The sequence below is a fragment of the Sarcophilus harrisii genome, chromosome 1, assembly GCF_902635505.1.
Source record: "Sarcophilus harrisii chromosome 1, mSarHar1.11, whole genome shotgun sequence".
Lineage (NCBI taxonomy): Eukaryota > Metazoa > Chordata > Mammalia > Dasyuromorphia > Dasyuridae > Sarcophilus > Sarcophilus harrisii.
The window spans coordinates 160,240,626-160,266,010 of NC_045426.1; the positions used below are offsets into that span (position 1 = coordinate 160,240,626).

A 25,385-nucleotide genomic window follows, 5' to 3' on the forward strand; every position below is an offset into this window, starting at 1 on the left:
GGATGTGGGAAAACTGGGACACTAATATATTATTAGTGGAACTGTGAACAGATCCAACCATTCTGGAGAGCAATTTGGAATTATTCCCAAAGGGCAACCACACTGTACATATCCTTTGACCTAGCATTGTTTCTACTGGGCTTGTATCCCAAACAGATCATAAAGGAGAGAAAGGGACCCTCATATACATGTAGCAGCCTTTTTCTTAGTGGCAAGGAAGTGGAAACTAAGTGGGAATGATTAAATAAGTTATGGTATATGAATGTAATGAAATATTGTTCTATAAGAAATGATCAGCAGGATAATTTCAGAAAGGCCTGGAGAGACTTACAAGAACTGTTGTTACGTGAAGTGAGTAGAAGCAAAGAACATTGTACACAGCAACAACAAGATTATGCAATGATTCATTGTAATAGACTTAGCTTTTTCCAACAATGAGATGATTCAGGCCAATTCCAATAGTCATGATAGAGAGAGCCATCTGCATCCAGAAAGAGGACTGTGGGGACTGAATGTGGATCATAACATAATATTTTAACCTCTTTTGTATTGTTTGCTTGCTTGTTTGTTTTCTCATTCCCCCTCCTCCCTTTTTTTTAAACCTGATTTTTCTTGTGCAGCTTGATAAATGTAGAACTATGTTTAGAAGAATTGCACATGTTTAATCTATGTTGGATTACTTGCTGTCTAGGGGACAAGGGAGGTAGGGAGTTAGGGAGAAAAATATGGAACACAAGGTTTTTCCAAGAGTGAATATTAAAACTATATTTGCATATATTTTGAAAAATAAGCTATTATTAGGGTGAAAAAAAGAATATTGGTGTTAAAAAAAATATGTTCTTTTGTTTCAGGAAAAGCTTGGGGTCATTAAAAGTCTATATAGTTCCTCCACAACAATCCAGTCTGATCTCCAGTTTAGTTCTAAGTTCAACTTAGTGTTTAGTGTCTATCCAAGATATATGTACTGATGGGTGAACTCTTTTGGTTCTCCATCCTATACTGAGTACTGTAGTCTCAACAACAGGCATTCTTCATTTGCATGTTTTTTCAGGGTAGGTAATTATGTCATAGTTTTTTGAATAAAGGAGATATTATAATGTTCTGAAGATTGATATAGTCAATATAATGTCATTGGCAAAAAAAGATCTGGAAGACTTCACCATCTATTGGGAATTCTTCTTTCCTTTAGACTTTGTGCTTGTCCAGTTTCCAGGACAGTTAGGAAACACCATCAGCAAGCTTATATCTCCTAGTTTCCTACCTGGCTAAATGTTAATAACAAGAACTAATAATGAGAAACTGCTGTCAGTATTACTTCAGTTACATTTTTATGGAATCGTTCAATTTTGTACAAGAAAAATATGCATGAAGACACCTTAAAGAAGAGCCTTTAATATGAGATTTTTTCTCTATTAAATCAAACTCACTTTTATTGTCAACAAATTGTAAACACTAGAATCTTGTATACTCTATTCCCACTTAATGGTCTACTGTGGAATATTGTTTGTTGAAGCTTTGCCAATTCCTTTCCGATACTTTCATCAAGGAAACCCCCAGTTCATCTATAAATTATTCTCATAAAAATCTCTATACCACTTTTTTTTTAATTTGTCTAGTATTTTTTTCTTTATTTGTTTAATTATTTTTTTATAGCTTTTTATTTACAAGATATATGCATGGGTAATTTTTCAGCATTGACCATTGCAAATCCTTTTGTTCCAACTTTTTCCCTCCTTCTCCTAGATGGCAGATTGACCAATACATGTTAAATATGTTAAAGTCTATACCACTTTTACATTGGTAAAGGAAGTTGTTCACCAGGAGCCCTCAAAACTCCAATCTTTCCCAAAAGACCCCCAGATTCTCCTAGTATTAGTGTATGGACAAAAGTGGGTATATGGCTCATTAGTCTATTTGTGATAATATTAAAGTCCAAGGTTTTTACACATCTTTCTTGTTTTTCCCTCTTAAAAATATTTTAAAAATCAGTAACAACATTTCAGAATTGGCATCTCCAATATGGACCTACACTGTTTATGCTTGGTCTTTTTTCTTTTCTTTTTTTCTTTTAGCTTTCTCAATAGTATTTTATTTTTCTAAAGGCATGTAAAGATAGCTTTCAACATTCATTTTTGTAAGGTTTTATGTTCCAGATTTTTTCTCCCTTCTTTACTTCCCCCCTTCCCAAAGACAGTAAGCAATAAGATATGTTACACATGTACAATACTTTAAAACATATTTCCAGATTTGTCACCTTGTGGAAGAAAAATCAGAAAAAAACATGAAAAAAAAAGCAGCCAAGAAAAAAAGCAAAGTGAAAATACTGAATATGGATGGCTTTTTCCATCCCCAAGTCTTTTGAAATTGTTTTGGATCACATTGCTGAGAAGAGCTAAGTCTATCATAGTTGATCATCACATAATTTTGCTGTTACTGTGTACAATGTTCTGCTGGTTCTGCTAGCTTCATTCAGCATCAGTTCATGTAAGTCTTTACAGTCCTTTGTGCTTGGTCTTAATTGTTTCCCTAACTTTATTTCCGTTAGTGCCATTTCCATGTCTTTATGCAGAATATCCAAGTTGATCAGTTTAGCAACTAAAGGTGGTAGCTTCCCTGCCTCTGATGTTGAAAAATGTTACATAAAATTTCTATGAATCTTTCCATAAGTTTTCTTGTCTTTTTTCCAATTTTGACTTTAAATACCTTTAAATGACTTGCTTAGTTATCTCTTACTAAGCTTTCTATAAACTTTTTTCATCCTTTATTGTTTATTTATCAGTACTATTTATAATCTTCTGCCATCCTCCATATTTTAAATGCAAATTGATATTCTAAACTGCCTTTAGGCTTCCTTTACTTCCATTTAGCAAGTAGATCATGCAACTTCTTTAGGACATGATTATAATTGGCATCTAGATTTGTTCCTCCAACCATTTCCCACCTTTTTTTTTTTTTTTGTATTAGCAGCTAATTTAAATGGATCAGATTAGGTTTGCTCGGTTCCATGTCATATCTTCTCATTTTTATTTTTTAAATTGTGTTTTAATCTTTGTCTCTAACAATTTTATAGTCTAGACATATGCAGATATCTTATTCAGGAATGATTCCCACAATAGTACCAGTAACTTCTTTATCAAAACCTAAAATATAGAAATGAATATAATCCTTTATTGAATTCCCTCCAACAATGCAGAATGATGTCTATCCATGCCATTCCCTCTCCACTTTGACTCTTTTCTATCCATTTTCTATCATACAAGCTCCATCTAACATGTTGGCAGTGTTTTTTGCTTTCTCCTGATGTTTCTTTCTTTCTTTTTTTCTTTGAGTCTGGCCTAAGTGACTTGCCTGGGGTCACAGAAGCTAGCTTTCAGTGTCTAAAACCTAATTTTACTCAGGTCCTCTTGACTCTAGGACCAATGCTCTCCATTGTGCTACCTAACTGCCCCTCTCCTGAGATTTCAAAGGTACCAGTAGAGCAGGTCTGTTGGCTATTTATTATCTCTTGTTCTTGCCACATAGATCATCTTTTCATTATCTTGACAATTTTTTTAGATTTTTTTTTTTCTTCAGAATTTTTCATTGTATATGCATGCCTTGCATTGCCACTACCACATGCTTCTCCACTTCCCTTTATTCAATATTCATTTTTACTCTTTAGAGGTAATTGTATCCCACAATTTCCTGCCATCTTGCAACACCAGTAGATTATTAGTATTAAAAAAAAAAAGATCAGTCTTTGCTTTCCCAGGAAGCTTGAAGCCCAAAAAGGAGCTTTACACTTTCCTAAAAGCTATTCAAGTTCACTATTTCTTCCCTGTTCAACTCTGAGCTCACCTTGTCAGTCTGTACTTTCTATCCTAGACATACTGATGAACAAATTTTGCCCAAATAATATTGAAATCTGAGCAATTGACATTCTTCTTTTATTTGGTTTTCCTGTATGAATGGACTGGCTAAATTCTTTAGGAGCCTCTCTTCCCCTTATCCCCAATGTATATTATCAGAGGATCATTAAACAGAGGTATTTCTGCTGTTATGTTTTCAGAAGAATTCCAAATGAGTTTAATATCTGAATGAGACACACCAAGTTTAAAAAAAAAAAAAAAACTTGTAAGGTGGTATTTTGTTCTGTAAAATCGAATGATTTTTCATAATCAACAAATGATAAGCATAGTGAGAGCGTATATTCTCTCTTTTACTTAAGTTATTTTTAAATATTGTTTGTGAAAATTCCCCCAAAATATACTCATGAATATACCTCCAATTTGTGAATAGATGGCACTTATAAAATTTTATAGATGAGAGAGTTGGCATTTAGATGGTTTGTTTCTTATGTTTTCTCAGGTTTGGGGTTTTTTGGCCGTTTTTTTGGTGGTTATTATTAATGTTTGAAACTCTTCCCCTCATTCGGATATCTTTTATTTTTGAATATACTCCAAACACAACTCTAGCACAGATCTCTTCTATATACCCTTCATCTATTACAGATGATTTCTCCATTATTATGTTCTTTAGTGCCATTTCTAACTCCTGTAACTCTATTCAGTAGTGTGGTTTTAGGGTCCAAGTCCATGATGGAGAAAGAATATATTAAGATGTTTTTTGGTTTGGGGTTTTTGTTTTTTTTGTAAATCCAATTCTCCATCTGTCTTCTGTTTATATAGCCCTTTCATTTTCATCCTCAAATGCCTTTGGATTAATTTTGTTTAGTTGGATATCTTGCCAAATTGTTTTTGTTTTATATTAGACACAAAACTAACAAACCGTTTATTTTTAAATTTTTAATGCAGATAACCTTTTCTTTTTAAAAATGATTCTTCTGGGGCAGCTACGTAGAGCAGTGGATAGAGCACTAGCCCTGGAGGGGCTGAGTTCAAATCCTACCTCAAACACTTAACACTTCCTAGGTGTGTGTCACTGAGCAAGTTATTTAACTCCAATCAATACACACACACACACACACACACACACACACACACACAGCAGTGTGATAGAAGTTAGGCTTACCCCAACAGCTTATTATTACATATTTATTTTAATACATTCTGAATTTTAAAAGAATTAGACCATATGCCTTTTGTGTAGCTCTGTAAAGTCAGTAAGCATTTTGGTGAGAATTTGAGATTTACTTTTAGTCAGGAAAAGCTGATAGGCATTTATACAGTGCTTGCTTTGTACCTGGCACTGTGCTTTTTCAAATATTACTTTTTACAAATTGCTTTTACAAATATTATTTCATTTAATCTTTACAACCACTGCAAGTTAGATGCTGTTATTATCCCCATTTTACAGTTGAAGAAACAAGGCAAACAATGTCTAAGTGACCTACCCAGGATCCAACAGTTAGGAAGTATATGAGGCCATATTTGAATTCAGGTCTTTCTGACCTCCAGTCCCAGTAACTTTAAGGCAATTTGGGGAAGGAATGGAAAATTTCAGGGAAAAATGTAAAAGGTAACAATGATATAAGTCACAAAGTTTCCTGTAATGTAATCTTGATCTTCTGTGACACTAAAGGATACTTACTCATTGGTCTAGACTATTAAAGAAGAAGCAAGGAACAAGGAATAAGACTGCTCAAATTAGCAAATCAAAAGGTTCATTTCTCATCTTCCTTCATTTGGAGAGATGAGAGACTATCAGAGTAAAACTGCTGTAGTTTATATGTCATTTAGCATTCCATAACTTTTCATCTTTGTTAAATAAGAATGATTCCTGGCAGTAGGAATGGCATATATTTGGAAATTACTATGATATAAAAGTAAACAAAAAGCATCAACAAACTTTTATTTTAAAAAGCAAAATATCCATTCCTACTGTTCACTCAGACCATCCTGATATAACTTAACCAACTGTGGCTGTTCTCTCTGTATTAGCTTAATCATTTAGGTACCCTGTCTTGATCCTTCAGCATCTCTGACCTATAGTTACCATTACATGGCCTTTAACATTTTAGAATCGTATCTGTTTTCTCTGGGAAACTTCTTGAGTGAAATTTCTAATTGGCCACTAGTCTTGGTCATTAGCCTGTCATAAATATATGTCCTCTACCCTAAATGCTTTCCTAATAGAGCCATCATACTGATAGCTATTGCTGCTTGTGGTCAGACTTTTTTTTTGGCAAGGTAATTGGGGTTAAGTGACTTGCCCAAGATCACGCAGCTAGGAAGTGTTAAGTGTCTGAGGTCAAATTTGAACTCAAGTCCTCCTGACTCCAGGGCTGGTACTCCATCCACTACACCATCTAGCTGTGCCATGGTCAGGCTATTTTTGATATACTCTAGAGGAATGATAGTATTTTGATATTGTAGGCCAGGCTAACCCAGCTCTTAAGAGGACATTGCTGCCCTTTGACAATAAGCTTAATCTTACTCTTCTCTCATTATGGAATATCAAGAGACAAATATCACTCTCATTTCACAGTATGGCTTCTTATCTTATAAATCTGCTTTTCTGGATTCAGATGTAGACTACATTTGTCAGCAGATTGAAGAATTTTCTTTGATTGTCTTCTTGTCACTTACAGTTAAGACAGCAGCTTAAAGTGCTTAGATTTCTTATAAGACATATACATGGGTACTTTTTCACCATTGATCCTTCTGTTCCAACTTTTCCCATCCTTCCCCCCACCCCATCCCCTAGATGGCAGGTAGTCCAATGCATGTCAAATATGTTAAAGTATATGTTAAATGCAATATATGTATACGTATTTATACAGTTATCTTGCTGCACAAGAAAAATCAGATTTAGAAATAAGGTAAAAATAACTGAGAAGGAAAACAAAAATGCAAATGGACAAAAACAGGAGTGGAAATGCTATGTTGTGGTCCACACTCATTTCCCAGAGTTCTTTCACTAGGTGTAGCTGATTCTCTTCATTACTGAACAAGTGGAACTGGTTTGAATCATCTCATTGTTGAAGAGAGCCGCGGCCATCAGGATTGATCATCATATAGTATTGTTGTTGAAGTATATAATGATCTCCTGGTCCTACTCTTTTCACTCAGCATCACTTCATGTAAGTCTCTCCAGGCCTTTCTGAAATCCTCCTGCTGGTCATTTCTTACAGAACAATAATATTCCATAACATTCATATACCACAATTTATTCAGCCATTCTCCAACTGATGGGCATCCACTAAGTTTCCAGTTTCTACCCACTACAAAAAGGGCTGCCACAAACATTGTGGGTTCCTTTCCCTCCTTTAAGATCTCTTTGGGATATAGGCCCAATAGTATGCACAGTTTGATAACTTTTTGAGCATAGTTCCAAATTGCTCTCCAGAATGGTTGGATTTGTCCTCAGTTCCACCAGCAATGTATCAGTGTCCCAGTTTTCCCACATCCCCGCCAACATTTAGATTTCTTTGTGTCTACCTTCTTTAGCAGCCTTGGTCTTGATATTAACTCAGTAATTCCTTTGACATGGGTTTTGCTGCCATGTTTCATCCCTCCAAAATCTGTTTCTTCATTACAGGTGGTAAGAGTTTGGGGCTTTTTCTGTTCTTCAGCTCTCTAGCTCAGTAATTCTTAGAATACTTCACATTGATTTCCTGAATATGACCAAGGAAAGTATCTTTTGTCACCTCAGAGTCCCATCAAGAAAATACTATTTTTACATGGGATGGTAGGACGGGCAAGAAGAGGTAATACTAGGGAAAACCGTGATAATTTTTAAAAGACAATAAAAACTTTTTTTCTCAAAAAATCTTATCTAAAAAATCCTCCAAATCTAGGTCTCAAAACAACTTCTACCTTAAATTATCTGTTTACCTCTTCCCTTTGAAATCACAGTTATTGTTACTATCTTATCTCATACTCCCTTTGACTGGTCATCTCAAGCTGATTCTCTTATCAAGATCTTTTCAATCATTCTTTTCCCTACTGTAGTTCAAAGTGTTCCTTCCATCTAACCTTTGAAAATCTATGTGACTCATCTGTCAATTGGCCAGAATGACAGGGAAAGATTAATGCGGAATGTTGGAGGGGATGTGGGAAAACAGGGACACTGATATATTGTTGGTGGAATTGTGAACACATCCAGCCATTCTGGAGAGCAATTTGGAACTATGCTCAAAAAGTTATCAAACTGTGCATACCCTTTGATCCAGCAGTGTTTCTACTGGGCTTATACCCCAAAGAGATACTGAAGAAGGGAAAGGGACCTGTATGTGCCAAAATGTCTGTGGCAGCCCTGTTTGTAGTGGCTAGAAGCTGGAAAATGAATGGATGCCCATCAATTGGAGAATGGTTGAGTAAATTGTGATATGTGAATGTTATGGAATATTGTTGTTCTGTAAGATATGACCAGCAGGATGAATACAGAGAGGATTGGCGAGACTTATATGAACTGATGCTAAGTGAAATGAGCAGAACCAGGAGATCATTATATACCTCAACAACAATACTGTATGAGGATGTATTCTGATGGAAGTGGATTTCTTCCACAAAGAGAAGATCTAACTCAGTTTCAATTGATCAAGGATGGACAGAAGCAACTACACCCAAAGAAAGAACAGTAGGAAATGAATGTAAACTGCTTGCATTTTTGTTTTTCTTCCCGGGTTATTTATACCTTCTGAATCCAATTCTCCCTGTGCAATAAGATAACTGTTCGGTTCTGCACACATATATTGTATCTAGGATATACTGTAACCTATTTAACATCTATAGGACTGCTTGCCAGCTGGGGGAGAGGGTGGAGGAAGGGAGGGGAAAAATTGGAACAGAAGTGAGTGCAAGGGATAATGTAAAAAAATTACCCTGGCATGGGTTCTGTCAATAAAAAGTTATTAAAATAAATAAATGAATGAATGAATGAATAAAGAAAGAAAGAAAATCTATGTGACTGAGGAACTTTATGAACCTGAATTCATCTGTTTTCAGCATATGGGTCCTGGACCTAGATTAACCCTGGTTTTGAGCATATAACCTCTAAATGTTCCTGTCCTAATTTACCCAGTAAAGCGTTTCTTATTATTTAAGTGACTATACTGTATTGATTCTTTGATAATCCCCAGATTTTCATTTTTAAAATCTGTTGGCAAGGTATTTTTTGTGGGAATGTTTTCGTTCATTGGAATTTTCTCCTCGACATAGACCTATAGGCCTAGCAAAAGTATGTCATGGCTAAAACAATTATTTTAGTCTGGTATTCTTTAACTAATGTAATACAACTAAAGCTTGATCCTATGGAACTTTTCTATGATAGAACTCATTTTGAACTCATTTTACTCATTTTGAAAGAAAATCTTTCTAAATAGTATATACACTTTGCTTTCACTTTAAAATGTACTAAATACAATTGAATTTGTTCTTAGTGATAAGGGGTCATGAATGCAGGGATCGATTTCAGCAACATTTTGGTTTATTGGGTTATTTAACCTTCTGATAAATGCGTGCAGATTACTCTTTGTTTAATTGTTGCTGCTCTCTATATACTTGCCTGTAACAATCCCTCTGTCTACTTCCAATTTGCAGCTTTTAATTTCTTATGAAATTGAAAACCTAATGGACTATTTTGGCTGCCTAAAGGCCTTTTTCCCCCCTGTATTATTCAACTGGATTACTCAAATCTATAAGCATTTATTATTTGATATACCTGCCCAGGCACCAAGAATACAAAGACAAAAATAAAACTCTCTGTCATTAAAGGGTTCATCATTTGTCCAATAAGTAAGATGCAGATTCCTCTGATAACTTTTTTATAATGGAAAAGAGTTTGGGATTTTAATTTTCAAATATTTCCAAAAATGCTGAGATATAATAGGTACTTTTTTAATGTCAGAAAATTGTGAGATTACACTGCAACTATAACTTTTTGATAAAATATCCTTTTCTTGTTCTATTGTTCTAAAGCTATACGTCCTAGTGACTTCAGAATACTAAAACTTATGTATCTTTCTTTTTCAGATTCACTAAATATATTGTATTGCTATGTTTCACTAAGTTTCTGAAGGCTTTGGGACTTTTTGAATCATATGATCTCTTGAAAGCAGTTCACATTGTACAGTTCATCTTTATATTAAAACTTGGGTAAGTATACAGAATTTTCTCCCAACTTTTTATTTGGGTAGGAGATTCAGAGTAGATTACATTATTCAGTTTGTAAAACAATTGGGGACTTAAAAAGTAATTGGTAAAGTTCAAAAAGTCTTATACTTGAATTAATTCCTATAAGTTGAAAAATCCCTCTCCCCCCTCAAAAAACAAAACAAAACTTTTTTGTTTAAAGAAATGAGTTATTTTGCTAGAAGTCTTGTCAAAATAATTGACCCTTTGGGGGTCTAAATTAAAATGCCATATCTCATTATTGATAATAGAATGAATAGAAAATAAGCATAAATCTTTGTTTTATCATTTCTCAGGCAAGATATTAGTCTAATTTTACTATTTACATAGAATATTTTGAGTAGCATGATTACATATGTTTAATATATAATTAAATTTTTCTTACAAATTCTGTAATTTAAATGAATCCCTGTATTACTTTGAAATAACATGCTGATGTATCTCTGCATTAATTAAATAGCAAGTACCTGTGTTCATTCCTACCTTCTGTTGCATGCAAACTATAATACATAAATTGTTTTAGATTATATTTGTTATTTTACTTTAAGGGTACAAGGTATGATTATAAAGTCATGGTTGATTAAACCACTGGCTTGAATAATTTGTAAACTGGTTTTTAAGGCCATCTAAAAAGCAAAATTCAAAAATATTTTGAGCAATAACATAGAATCAGCATAGCTCCCCATGATGACTAATTTGGAGAACAATAATACTCTTATGGATATATAAGTTTTGCTATGTTTGCTTAAAACCCATTCTATTTTTCCTGAAATCTTCATGTCTACTGTGCTAATGTTTAAATATTTGCTTCAATAGGTCTGCATTTTTCATGGTTTTGTTTCAAAAGCCATTTTCCTCTGGAAAAACTATAACAAAACACCAGGTAAGTTGCTTGCAAAGTCATTTTGTGTTAGAGAAGCATTTCTTTCTTGCCTCTCTGCCCAGTAATTTAGAATTTTTTTTAAATGTACATAGTTTGCCTTATTTAAGGATTTCTATACTAAATGATTTAAGTAGAAAAGTAAAGATTTTAGACTCAACAAAATTTTGACCGATAAAATTTTCTGAATAAAACTAAGCACGTATGGCACAAATTAAATTAATGTAGTAGACTTAAGTGATACTAGGAGTTCAGCTGAAGTTATTGTGTAAAGAATATTTAAACCTGGTAATTTTTGTACTTCCGAAATCTTCCATAATGAAGTATGCTGTTGTTATTCAAGTCAAGGAAAGTTAATTCTGTTGTTAAAGATTAAAATTTCAAAAGTAAGGGTGTTGGAAGAAATAATAAAAAATGGGATGTATAAAAATGCAAAAAAGGAGTATAAAAGTTTTAACAAATTCTTTTAGTGCTAATATTTATAAATTTAAGACATACATTTGACATTTTAAAATCCATCTTAAAATGCCTTAACCTATTATTTTTCATTGTGTTCTTCTAGTGAAAAAAGCATTAGATTTAGGGTTTTAAAAAATAGTTTTAAATCCTAGTTTTTCTACCATCTACATATAACTTAGAACAAAAAACTTAACCAGAACTGGCCTAATTTTTTTTTTCAAGCAAAGATCATCCTTCTCTTCCTTCTCTTCCCCCTCTCCTCTCCTCAAAAAAAAAAAAAAACAAAACCAAACCTCTATTACAAACTTGTATAGTCAGGCAAAACTAACTGTTAACCAGAATTCTGGCTTTATCACTTCTCTCAGGTATGTTTTATCATGAATTCTCAGGAATTGTTGTTGATCACTGTGTTGATCAGTTCCCTGATTTCTGGCTGAGTGTGTCCATGCACATGCACACATACCAGAGCATTCATTTTATTTAATCAACTTTGCAAGTTTCTGGCCTGAGTTTGGGTCTGAGCAAGAGTAAATTGTTTTTGGACTCCCCCCATATTGACAGCTGGAAAATTCTACTGGCTCAGTGTGGCAGAATTATAGGTTCCCTTTTGATCTGGGATTTCTGCCCCAATTATTCTCTGCAGGCTGGACTAGATACTACAAGTGAAATCCTTTGTTCAACATTGCTACTACTGGCTTCTTAACTTCCGCTTTTCTTCATATACATAGCCCAGGCCCTCCTAGCCAATGAATGCTAGTTCCCTATGTAAGTCCCTTTCTCATTTCAGCCAGAATCTATGATAGTATGCAATAGAGACGATAGTTATAACTGTCCTTATTACAATGATCCAGTATTTGAGTCTGGTATCTCCTATTGCCTTGGTGAACTGGCTCTATCTGGAGGCTTATAGTCTTCATTTAAAAAAATAATAACTTAACAGGCACTATCCTTAGCTCTTTATAATTATTATATCATTTGAGCCTCAGAACAACTTTAGGAGGGACATGCTATTATATTCTACTTTACAGATAAGGAACCTGAAACAAATATGATCTGTCCAGCGTCACAAAACTAATAAGTGTCTGAGATTGGATTTGAATTCAGGTTTTTGTGACTTTGAGTCTAGTTTTGATAGAATTTAGGGCTTCTTCAGTCTAACAAAGATGATGTTTCCAACTTATAGTTCAACTTGCATTTAAGAGCATGATTGCAATTCTTCCTCTCCTTCCTCTTTCGTCTTCTTTTCCCTTCCTTTGTAGCCTCAGTAACCTTCCTTCTCTCCCTCCCTCCCCCTCTTTGGACAAAGTTATACTAATATGTAGTAATCAGAGAAAAAAGCCCTCTTAAAATATTAAGCATAGCCACACTAACATTTGAACATTCTAAAAATTTTAACGATTCAAAATTCAGATATTCAAAGAAAATTTTAAGCTCTAACCAAAAATTATGAAAGTAAGACATATAGAAGGTTATTTTTCATTACTCTAGAATGTGCTAAGTAGATAATCCTAATGTTTTTATTTACTTTGAGATTATTATATTTTATCCATTTTAAACCTTTTCATTATTATTTTCTTATTTTTAATACGAAGTTTTGGGTTATCTTAATGGTTTCTATCATTGAAATTTTTAATTTTCACTTTTCTCTTTGCAGTGGATCAAAATATTTAAACATGCTGTTGCTGGATGCATTATTTCACTTTTATGGTTTTTTGGTCTCACTCTTTGTGGACCATTAAGGTAAATATAAATTTTTTTTATATCAAGCATTGATAAAGAAGTTTAGTTTTATGTAAAAAATTATAATACTTTTCTTACAGTGAGTTCAATTTAGGTATTTGTATATGTGTACTTTAATGGATTGATACTTTATATTGGAAGCCCTGCTCCATTCTTAATCTGTCATAATTGTCAAAGTACTTCAGGCCTTATCTTTGCTTTAAAAAAAAATAAAATCTTTAAGGATTTTTATTGATTGCTGTTATCAGTTATCCATTTGATAATTTCACAAAACAAATATATCACATACTAAAGTGGTAACATAATTATCCTAATAACTTTTTTTTTAATTGGTACATATGTTTAAGACCTTGTTATAAGCAAATGAGTTAAGAGGACCCATAGTCTTCAGATTACATGGGAGTGAAATTATTCTCTTATTTTCAAGTGCTTTCCTAACCATTTCAGATATAAACCTTACCTGATGGGGACTGAAGTTAAGAAAAAAAATTGAAAGACTCACTCCTAAATCTTTTTCCTTTCCTAATTCATTTGCTTTCTCAAAAAGAGGCATCCACATTATCAAAAAGTTGTTTGAAAATTTTTTCCTTTGTTTTAGTTTTTTAGGTAGCAGCAACAAAAATGTATGAACACACAAAAAATTTTATTTAGGATTTTATTCTTCGTATTTGTTTATTGGTCATTTATATTTGAGGATGTTTTTTAGGATTTTTTTTTTTTAATTTAAATCAGTGTTTTATGAAATAATGTAGCAATTTATTTAAATGGTTTTATATTCTCAAATAAAAGTACGATTAATTACCTTTGAAGTATTTGGACCCTAATCACTAAAATGTCTTTAAATACAAATTCCATGATTTGTGGAGAGTAAGAAAATTAGTGAGCAGTTAATAATCTACATAGTAAATAGTTGTGATATTTAAGTTTTGAAAGGTTCTTTTTTCTTATGAAAGCCAAAGAAAACTATTTGATCCATTTTCCTAACCTACCTCAATTCATATGTATTGGAAAGTTGTATAGGAAAACCATTTAAATCACTTTTTGTTTTCATAGGACTTTGCTGCTCTTTGAACACAGTGATATTGTTGTCATCTCTCTACTAAATGTTTTGTTCACTAGTTCTGGAGGAGGACCAGCAAAGGTATTTTTTTCCTCAGCTATCTCTTATTTCAGTATTGAAATAATAACTGTAAATTTTGTCATTTGAGAGTTAAATAACAATTGCAGTCTTTTCACCATTATCACTAATACAAATATCTCAAAGTTCATATTTTAAAATTTTTATTTTCATCTTCAGGTTCTAAATTCCCTTCCTTTCCTTCCCCAGCTCATTGAGAAAGCAAGAAATATGATACCTATTATACATAAACGATTGTGGAAAACATTTCTGCATTAGTCATGTTCACCTCCACTGTTACCACCCCACCACCTCCAAGAAAATGCAGGAGAACTAGAGAAAGTGAAAAGCTTTGTTTCAGTCTCCAGTGTGAATCCAACAGTTCTCTTAACTGGTGGTAGATAGCATTTTATTTCTTGAGTCCTTTGGAATTATGGTGGCTCATAATATTGATCAGAGTTACTGATCATAATACTGTGATCAACTTCACAATTGATTATCTTTTCAATATTGCTATTGTTGTGAAAATTACATTAGTCCATATGGTCTTAACAGGTTTTTCTGAAATCAATCCCCTTCATCATTTCTTACAGCACAATATTATTACATCATATTCATATATCACAACTTGTTCATCCATTTCCCCACTAACTGGATAACACTGTTTCCAGTCACAGTTCACATTTGAAAAGTATTTGATAGCTTTGATACTTCAAACAGAACTAATTAATATAGAAGCAACTCCCTACTCTCTAGTAGTCTATCATTTGAAAATGTTTAACAAAATAATCTCCCCATTTGACAGACTTCCCAGTTCAAGTGATATTATTTTTGAAATTTATGGATTAAATATTTGTTAATAAATATTTATGAAATAATTTGTATATCATCTTCTTAGATTTTAATATTTTAAAAATTGTCATTGTTAAATCCATTATTTCATTGGTATGGGTAATTCCACTGTTATCCTCTAACCTGTCAAATTAAAATTTGCCTATGATCTGGGGGCTTTCTCTTTTTCATTCAGCCTCTCGGGGCTTACTGATAAATTTATTACTAAGGTTTCGGTTTGTTGGTTCTCAATTCTGTTATTTGTTTGGTTCATCTACCTCTTGATCCTGTCCTTAGCACTATCTTCTTTGCCACTTCTTGCTCATCAGATGTGTAATCAGCTTACACTAACCTTGTGTCTTTTCTTTTATCCTTGGGTTACTTTTTATTTTTTAATAATTATGGTGCTATTCTATTCTCTGCAACCACATAGTATTTTCATTATTCAGATGGATCCATGATCTCATCAATATAAATAGTCCTTCCAGTAGTGAAGACCATCTTCTCTTTCTTGATCTCTGATGCTCTGATCAGTCTTCCAGGAGAAAATCACCCAGTGAGCTGCAAGCTCCCTCTGAGTCCATCAATGTTAAGTTTGTGTCAGTATAGACTCTGAATATTTATAAAGAATTTGATTTAATATTCAAGATAACCATAAAGCAATGTGGTTGGGATAGTTTTAAAAATGACTTGTTCAATTTACTGTATTGTTGAAGGAGAAAATGAGTTGTATGGAATGGTTTCACATATAATTCTTTTCTTTTGTTACATGGAAATCTTTGTTTAGTGTTTTTCAAGTTTTGGGGGCGCAAATACTAATTTTTAAAAAATGGAAAAGTGGAAAAAGCTCTCTGGATTTAGAATCAAGTAGGCCTGAGTTCCAGTCCATGCTCTGCCACTAGCCATCTAACTATGAGTTGTCATTTAGGCCTTTGGAGCGTCAGAATCCTCTTTTGGCAAATGTGGATAAAAACACTTCTGTTGCCTGTTTCACAGAGTTTTTATGAACATAAAATGTTACTGTGTATAAATATTTGTATGAACCTTTATAAATCAACAGTGGTGTGATCATTATGATCAATCTTTATTATTCCCCCTTTTTTGGTTAGTATGTGTCTGAATGGCATTTTTTCACCTCATTTTCTGCACAAAAGTCATCTTTGGTGACATGCAGTAACCTATTTAGGCTGCCATATGCCTTTTGGTTGTATTTTGAGTTATCAGAACCCTTCAGTACTTGACTTTTGTGGTATTTAATAATTTATAGCAGTCTACTGGAAGAATGTTAGAGTTTAAAGATAAGAATTTTGTTTAGAGAGGAACTTAGCATTATTGAATGGTTTCACAGATACAAATTAGCTTACTCCCACTGCCAATTCTGGACCTAGTTCATTGTCCCTCTCCAATGCCTATGCAAAGTATATCAGTCAGTGAACTGTCTATTTACATATCAATAGATATTCTTCACTCACTTATTTTCTACCATGTGAACATGTCACTGTACCATGTGACAGCAACTGTCAAATGTGAACTCATTTGAGTTTTGGTGAATCTCATTTAGCTATATATTTTCTGAACTTTGTGTTATTGGCATGGCTCTACAAACTAGAAGAATCACACTTCTTTGGGGTTGTGTACTGACTAGGTTCCATAATGGCAGCATATTCTTCTCAGAATGTCTCCATTTTATGCCTCTGATGATTATCAGAGGATCATTGAACAATTTTTTCTTAATTGACTTGCATCTGTGAAGGAACCTTATATGTTTTTAACATATGCACGAGAAACACCTTGTTTAGGTATTTAGAGTGTTTAGAGAAGAATCTTTAAGGTTGCAGTTTGTTTTACTGAATCAGGTGCTTGTTTTACAATTAAACATGCTGGGATTTTTTTTTTCCTTTGCATCCTTCAGTCATTTGTGTGCTAGAGATGATTTGCTGTATTACTTATGAAATTTTTCCTAACTCTACTCTTATATTTTTGTCAATTATACTCTCCAAATATATTTAATTTCTTTTCCTGAAAATTTTATAGAAATAAGTAGGAAATGTGAGTCAATAGTTATTGATGTTCTCTGTCACCTTGTTTTAATGGTAGTTGAATATCTCACACATGTATTAAATCTAAAAATTCTTTCCTAAATGTAACTACAGAGATACAGCAGCATTTCAAAATCCCCTGATTGTTAACATTAGTTGAGACTTAAAAACAGAAAAATAAATGTATGCTTTGCCAAAGGTGCTTGTCATTGTCATGGAGGATATCTTGGGGAAGATCCAAATGGAATAACTCTTCACTCTAGATAAATGATGCCTTTCAAATCTTTCTCTTGGTAAATAATATAGTGCTGATTACATCAAATTCCAGAACATTACAAGCCTTCTTCAATGAAGTCTCTGATTATTCAAGAGCTTAGTGGAATAATTCATATAGGAAAAAACTAAATAATTACAAAATGCCTGCTGCCCAGAATTGCATATACTTGTTATGGGTCCTGAAGTAAATGAAGGATTTCTCAAAATTGAATAGGAAGAAGAACACAATACAGATCAAATTTTGGAAATTGTATAGTGCTTTTAAAACTCCTTTCTAATGTAAAAATCCATATATTTAAATACACGTTTTGTTGATAATTGTGTGTGTATCACTTCAAAGAGAGCAGTCTTCAAATAATAAATCAGTTGTCACTCAAGAGGCATTGTAAGGACATATAATAGCCATGGCTTGCAGTCCATTTCCAGTAATGATTTATGTGCAAAAAAAAGTGACATAAAGCTATTATCCATGAATTATATATGACTGAAAAGGAGAAGAGGGCTATCACCTAGGTGACAAGAACAAAGGCTGACAGCCCAAGTATTATGCAGTCTTAACCACAAAATATGAAAAGATCTAGAGGAAGGTCTGTGATCTGCTCTGGTGAAGGGAAATACTTTCATTAGTAAAATCACATATTTATTGAAGTATTATCCAAAGAGGCTTTTTTTCCCCTTGTCATTTATAAGCCTTTAAAATATCTTGAGGTTTGACCTTTAGACATAGCAAACCCCACATAATGACATTAAAATAACAAAATTAGCTACAGAGAAGAAATAGCTTTTGCCAATATGGGAGGAATACCTGTCACTTTTTAGTCACTATACTTTACTAACAAAAATCAGTCAACATCAAATTAGAAGAAAAAGTAAAGATGAGAAAATACATGTAGCATATATCTACAACAGTTTCTGCTTTTTAGTTTATTTTGTCAAATTAGTGATGCCAAAAAAAAAAAAAAAAAACTGGGAAGGGGTTGGCAATGGGCAGAAGAAAAAATAGCAAGATGCATTACCAATCAACATTAATGTTTAAGAGTTTTTGTAACAGCTTTCAAGGAATCATTGAACCCATCATGCAGTTTTCCAAATGCAATCCAAATCAGTGTCTTCTTCCACTTTACTGAGAAGGATTTTAAATATTCTGGGGCTCGGTGGAAATTAGCATATTGTCACCACAAACAAGAGCATTTGGAAAATGTCACCATTAATCAAGACTCGAAGTTTTGTTTGGACTTTACAAAGGATATCTTTTCTGACAGTGTCCTTAGGTGAATACTTTTCTCCCTCTTTAACAGGGATCAGTATCCAATAGAGCACTGAATAACATATATGTCCTATTTTGTGATGTGATATATGACTGATGGTAAATTTTGTTGAACTCTTCATAGAATTTTTCTGTTTTTGTTCTCTGCCAATGGATATTGATGGGCAGGCTTCATTGATCTTCACGAAGTTAGTCTGTTTACACTGATTGTGAGCCTTTATGGTTATATGGCTTTGTGGTTATATGGCTTTATGATAATTCTTAATCATATTTACTAGATTAACCCATTCCCTGTTTTTATTAGAATCCATTTTCTAGAAAAATCATGATTTAGTAGTTGATCTTCTTGAAGTGGAACTCTGATTTCACTATAGGCAACATTTCATAAGAATGTTAGACTTTCATTCTTATGAATGAAGAGTCGTATTCTAATCTGCTTCTAACATTTACTGACTTTGTGACTGTGAAGCAATCACTTCAACTCTCTGAGGCTTGGTCTCCTTAGCTGTAAAATGAAGATGATAGCTGTGATACTTATCTTCCCAGTTACAAGCTTCCAAGGAGATAGTGCACATAAAGCACTTGGCAAATTGTAAAACATTCAAGAAATGTCCACTTATAATTAACTCGGCTAGTTCCCAGATAGGCACAGTTCAAGGCCTGTGCTTTGGGAGCCTTGACTGTATGTCTCTGCTTCTAACTTTCTGGGCTTTGCCAGCACGCTTTAGTTGCCATCTTACCCTGCAGCTTCACCTCATCCTATTATAACATCCATCCATCTCTGCAGCCTTACCCTTTTTTCAGTTGCTAAGTCCCTGCCAAGCACTCCATTTTAAGTAGATACCCAGGCGGGCCAACCTTCATTTGCTTCCTGACTCTGCTTTGGACTTCCTTATGTTGGTATTTCCCTCTCCCTTCTTTTCAGCTGCCCCCCCTCCCTTTTTTAAATTGTCTTTCCTTTTTAGAATATAAGCCCCTTAAGGACAGGAATTCTTTTTGTTCCTGTTTGTTTCTCTTTACATTTAGTGCTGTGCCTGGTACCTAGCAAGTACTTAATAAATGCACATCTATGTATCCTTATCCAAAATGAGTCTCTAGAACAGGATTTAAGTAAGAGTCTGGAATAAGGGGCCAGATTATGAATAGGTGTAATTGTTTCACTTAATAATAGACACACTTTGATATGAATTTGCAACTAAGTGAGCTACATGTTTCTTTGATCCAAGGATTGTGATGGGAAACAATGTTTTTACTATTCCTGTCATTATATTTTATTGTCATTATTTTAAAATTTTCATTTATGTGTTTTTTACTTACGTGCCATTAACTGCCTCCTTCCTTATTTAGTAATGTCTATTAAATAATTATTACTGGATTAGGTAGGATTTCCAATTATCAGTTATATAACAGCTGAAAATTTTAGCTTACATTAATTGAAGCGTGATAACATGCCATAACAACAAAGAAAAGGAAATTCTTATTTTTCTGCATTATGTGTTTTAGATGCCTCAAGATGTTCTTCTGAACCTAATGGGCCTCTTTGCTCTTATATATTATCTTATCAGTGAAGATATAATTTTAGATCATTATGTACTTACTTTTTTCAGATATGAATTTTTACTTTGATAACTTACAATTTCTTTTGCATCTTCAGAATATTTTTAACATTAAATTTGATAACCTGAGAACCTTCTAAAAATAAATAATCTTATTTTCAGACAAGAGGAGCTGCTTTTTTCATCGTTGCTGTGATCTGTTTGTTGTTTTTTGATAATGATGATCTTATGGCTAAAATTGCTGAACACCGTATCCTTTCATAAAAGAGTAAAATCAAACCAAGATTTTTTGATACTGTAGTAGAAGAGTGCCAGTGGTAAAAGAAGAGTATGATTAACACTGGTCACATTCACAAATGGAACAGAATAAAATTGCTTAATATTGAGTTATTTCACAAAACTAAAAGATTTAGTTTAAAATAAATAATTTTTCCAGGATCATAGAACTTTCTATAATGGCTAAATATTCTGAAATTGAAGGGAGTTGAAGTAGGAAAGCCTATAGAAAAATGACATTTGTTCTTAAGTAATAGAAGCTGCTAGATCTATAACTAACAAGAAGTAAGTAAATTATTGGACTCTCGTAATTAGCTTTATAAGCAGCATGTCTTTAGTTTGGCAAACATATTAAGTGCCTGTTTTTTTTAGCATACTGTGAGGAGTGACATAAGCCACAAACACTAAAACTACTCATTTCTTTCTCTAAAGAAGTTAATGTTTCATAAGGAAGGATACAAGATGTATGCAGATATGTACAACAATGTACAAGAGTAATTCCCAGGGGGTAGAAAGTGGCAATCAGTAAGTAATATGGTAGAGTAGAGAGTGCTGAATTTTGGGTGAGAAAACCTGGGTTCAATTCCTGGCTTAGACTACGGATACCACTCTTAATTTGGGCAAATCACTTAATATCTTTAGGCCTCTCTTTGTTCACTGTAGAGTGAGAGGGTTCCATCTCTGAATAAATTATCCTATGATTTGATTTGCTAGTAGGGTTGATTTATTGCCATATTGGCAAATGTTAGAAGGACTTGTGAAAATTAAATGGTTGATAAAACTTGAATTAATTAATTTTGTCTACTGCTAAAAAAAAAAAAAAAAAAAAAAAGATTCTTCAAACTAAATTCATCTGGATATGGTCATAATCTCTGCTACTGGAAAGAGATTAAGGCTGGTAGACCACTTGAGCTGAGGGAGTTTAGCTGCACTAGAGCTAAAGTCAATCAGATTCTCTACAGTAAATCTAGTACTTAATAGGAATAACTTCAGGAGTAGAAAGTTCCCAGGCTATTTAAGGAGGAGTTAGTCTGCACACTTCAGAAAAGGAACAAATCAGTGCTTCTGGACCAATCAATTAGTTGTGATATCTGGCCCTTTGAGGGACCTCTGCAGTTTATTTGCAATTTGATTGTTTTCCCTAATAGTGTTATAGGGAATAATTAGGTTGCAAGGAAATGTCAAAATAAAACAACATCCAAAAAAATCCTGTTTAGCCCATAGAATCACCAAGCAGCTGCTCCACACTAGATTTGTTTCCTTTTCTGGGCTAGCCTTGGAGCCAAAGACCTGCTTCTAATGATGATTACTATGATTTCTTAAATGCTGTTACCTCTATATCTTTAACATTTCAAGACCTTTCTCAGTCTAAATGTTGGAGAAAAGACTTCATCCCTAGCAGAGTAGTTGGAGAGGAAAAACAAGATATCGTCTGTTTCAAATCCACATTAGCATTAGAGCTACTAATGAATAAATATATGAATTAAAGATGCATTGTGTTTTCTTTAACTTAAATTCTTTAGCTGAAGGACATCATGATAGTGCTCTCACACATATGCTTTACACAGTCATTGCTTTCTTAGGTGTTGCAGATCATAAGGTACGTCATTTTCCTTATACCTAAATTTCTGGAATTTTTTTTTAAGATTGTGATATCTCTGAAATGAGTGTGTGTGTCTGTCATTGTCAGTATCTAGAATAAAACCTGACTTTTAGTAATTTGATTCTGGTTAAATGGGTTTCTTAATAGAGATTTAGGCAGTTTGATATTATCATTTCTCTTTTTCCCTTCCTAAATATCTAAGACTGCAACATGACAAAATAAGTTATGTGTTGAATAGTGCCTTATTTGATAAGACATTTTTTGGGTTTTTACTTGTCAAATTTAAAGATAATAAATTGCTGTTACATTTTTAACAGGATTGATGTCCCTAATTCAACATAATTCCATATTTGGATTTTTCATAATGGAACTTTTTTTTTGTTATAATGCTATGATAATTTTAAAAATATAGAGAATCTCATTGAAAATGGACCTCAAATCATATATTTTTAAGCAATAGATTTGGGATAGTAACAGAGTTTGCAAGAACAGTTTGCAAGTTCTTTCCAACATAATTTAAGAATTTTATTATTTTATTAACAGGGTGGAGTATTGTTGCTCGTATTGGCTTTGTGTTGTAAAGTTGGTTTTCATACAGCTTCCAGAAAGCTCTCTCTAGATGTGGGTGGAGGCAAACGTCTTCAAGCCTTATCCCATCTCGTTTCTGTGCTGCTTTTATGTCCATGGGTCATCATCCTTTCTGTGACAACTGAGGTAATAACAAAAAGTAATTTTAGCAATAAGTGAACATTTGAATTACTATTCACTCACAGATACATTGTTTTAATTATTTATAAGTAGCATAAAACTTTACTTTCCCCTAAAGTCAAGAATGTTCATACATATAGATTTACAGAATGCTTTACATAAATTCTCATCTGTTCACAGTATTTTCTTCTCCATATATGTCTATAATGATTAGATTCTTTTTTTCTCTCAATAGTATTTTATTTTTCCATATACATATAAAATAAGTTTTCAACATTCATTTTTGTAAGATTTCGTGTTCCATATTTTTCTCCATCCCTTCCTTCCCCCTCCCCAAGACAGCAAGCAATTTGATATAGGTCGTACATGTATAATCCTTTCAAATATATTTCTATATTTGTCATGTTGTACAAGAAAAATCAAGCCAAAAGGGAAAAAACACAACTAAGAAAAAGCAAATACTCCTCAACCCCTCCCACCTACCCCCATCCCCCAAAAGGTAAAAATACTATGTTTGATCTACATTCAGACTCTATAGTTCTTTTTCTGGATGTGGATAGTATTTTCTATCTCAAGTCTATTGGAATTGTCTTGGATCACTGCCTTGCTGAAAAGAGCTAAATCTGTCATAGTTGATCATCACATAATCTTGCTGTTATTATGTACAGTATTCTCTTGACTCTGCTCACTTCACTCAGCATCAGTTCATGTAAAATTTTACCAGGCTTTTCTGAAGTCAGTGTGCTCATTATTTCTTATAGAACAATAATATTCTATTACATTTATATACCATAACTTATTAAGCCAATCCCCAACCATGGGCATTCACTCAATTTCTAATTCCTTGCCAGTACAAAAAAGAGTTGCTATGTATATTTTTGTGGGTCTTTTGCCCTCTTTTATGATCTCTTTGGGATACAGATCCAGTAGTGAAACTTTAGGAATAAAAGTATACAGTTTTATAGCCCTTTGGGCATAGTTCCAAATTGTTCTCCAAAATAGCTATATCATTCCACAACTCTACCAGTAATACATTAGTGTCCCAGTCTTGCCACATCTCCTCCAGCATTTATCATTATCTTTTCCTGAATGATCAAATTCTTAATTGATTTTGTATCTTTTCACATTTTCATATTCTTTTTAGATGGTAGGATTATGATTGTTTAGAATTTGAAACAATATTCTAGAAAATGCATTGAGAATTAAATATAGTCCTTAACTATCATATTCCTTTGATCCAGGAGGTTGTAGGATGTATTTAAATCATGAATTTGAAAACAAAAAACAAAAAAGCCAATACCAAATGGTATTGGCTCCCCAAATATTGGAGAGAAATGTGCAGATACAATACTATATTTTATAACATTCACATTTGGTCATTTCTATCTCCTTACTTGGACAAAGGATGTTAGTTTCACCCCCAAAAAAACATTAGCACGTTAAAAAATTATTTGCATACTATATCCTTCACTAGTAGGAATTTCGTTCTTTTTTTCTAGAGTAAAGTAGAATCTTGGTCTTCTCTCATCATGCCTTTCACAACAGTTATCTTTTTTGTTGTGGTCCTGGATTTCTATGTGGATTCCATCTGTTCAGTCAAAATGGAAGTTTCCAAGAGTGCTCGCTTTGGATCTTTTCTTATCTGTATGAGTGCTCTGCTTTTTGGAAATTTTTGGACACATCCAATTACAGACCAACTTCGAGCTATGAATAAACCAGCATATCAAGAGAGCACTGAACATGTTCTTTCTGGAGGAGTAGTAGTGAGTGCTATGTTCTTCATTTTGTGTAAGGATCTTATTTTATTCCTTAATTTTCTACTTGTTTAAGATGAGAAAAATTGATTTGTTATTGAGAAAACTAGGGAAGAGTGACACTGCCAATTAAAAGCATGAAATAAAAATTAAGAACTGCTCTGAAGTATTGATTTTTTTTGCTAATAAGTGCTTTCTATATAATACTGTTTTGCTTTGTGGTTCACTTTTTGATCATGGTGGTCAAATTATTTTCTACTGGAATTTTTTTTTTTGTTAAACATATTAACAAAATATAATTAAATCTAATATATGTTATACAGTTATGCTGCACAAGAAAAATCAAATCAAAAAAAGGGGGAAAATGAGAAAAAACAAAATGCAAGCAAATAACAAAAAGAGTGAAAATGCTATGTTGTGATCCACACTCATTTCCTACAATTTTCTTTGTGAGTGTAGATGGCTTTCTTCATCACAAAATCATTCAAACTGGCCTCAATCATCTCATTGTTGAAAAGAGCCATGTCCATCAGAATTGATTTTAGTATAATCTTCTTGTTGCCATGTACAATGATCTCCTGGTTCTGCTCATTTTACTTAGCATCAGTTCATGTTATACTGAATTTTTAAAATTTTAAGTACTTCCAGTTAATGTTAGTAGCTGGCTTTTGTAAGCATTGACTATTTGAATATTTTCCTGGCAGAAATTGATGATTAAAGAAAACAAAAGACTTAAATAAAAATTTGTTTGAAACAAAACAGAAAGGAAATAATTGTAATTCAAAGCTGGTTTATGAATTTTTTTT

At 33.1% G+C, this 25,385-nt stretch overlaps 1 protein-coding gene across 1 annotated transcript in view; it reads left to right on the forward strand.

Annotated features, from left to right (window-relative positions):
* SLC30A5 (solute carrier family 30 member 5) overlaps positions 1-25,385 on the forward strand; it is a 51,403-nt gene that overhangs the window by 6,512 nt on the left and 19,506 nt on the right. The window contains exons 2-9 of the mRNA XM_031965884.1: positions 9,915-10,037; positions 10,890-10,956; positions 13,067-13,152; positions 14,206-14,293; positions 20,401-20,488; positions 22,038-22,114; positions 22,661-22,831; positions 24,325-24,613. Coding sequence (XP_031821744.1) covers positions 9,915-10,037; positions 10,890-10,956; positions 13,067-13,152; positions 14,206-14,293; positions 20,401-20,488; positions 22,038-22,114; positions 22,661-22,831; positions 24,325-24,613 — 989 coding nt within the window. The remainder of the gene's footprint in view (positions 1-9,914; positions 10,038-10,889; positions 10,957-13,066; positions 13,153-14,205; positions 14,294-20,400; positions 20,489-22,037; positions 22,115-22,660; positions 22,832-24,324; positions 24,614-25,385) is intronic.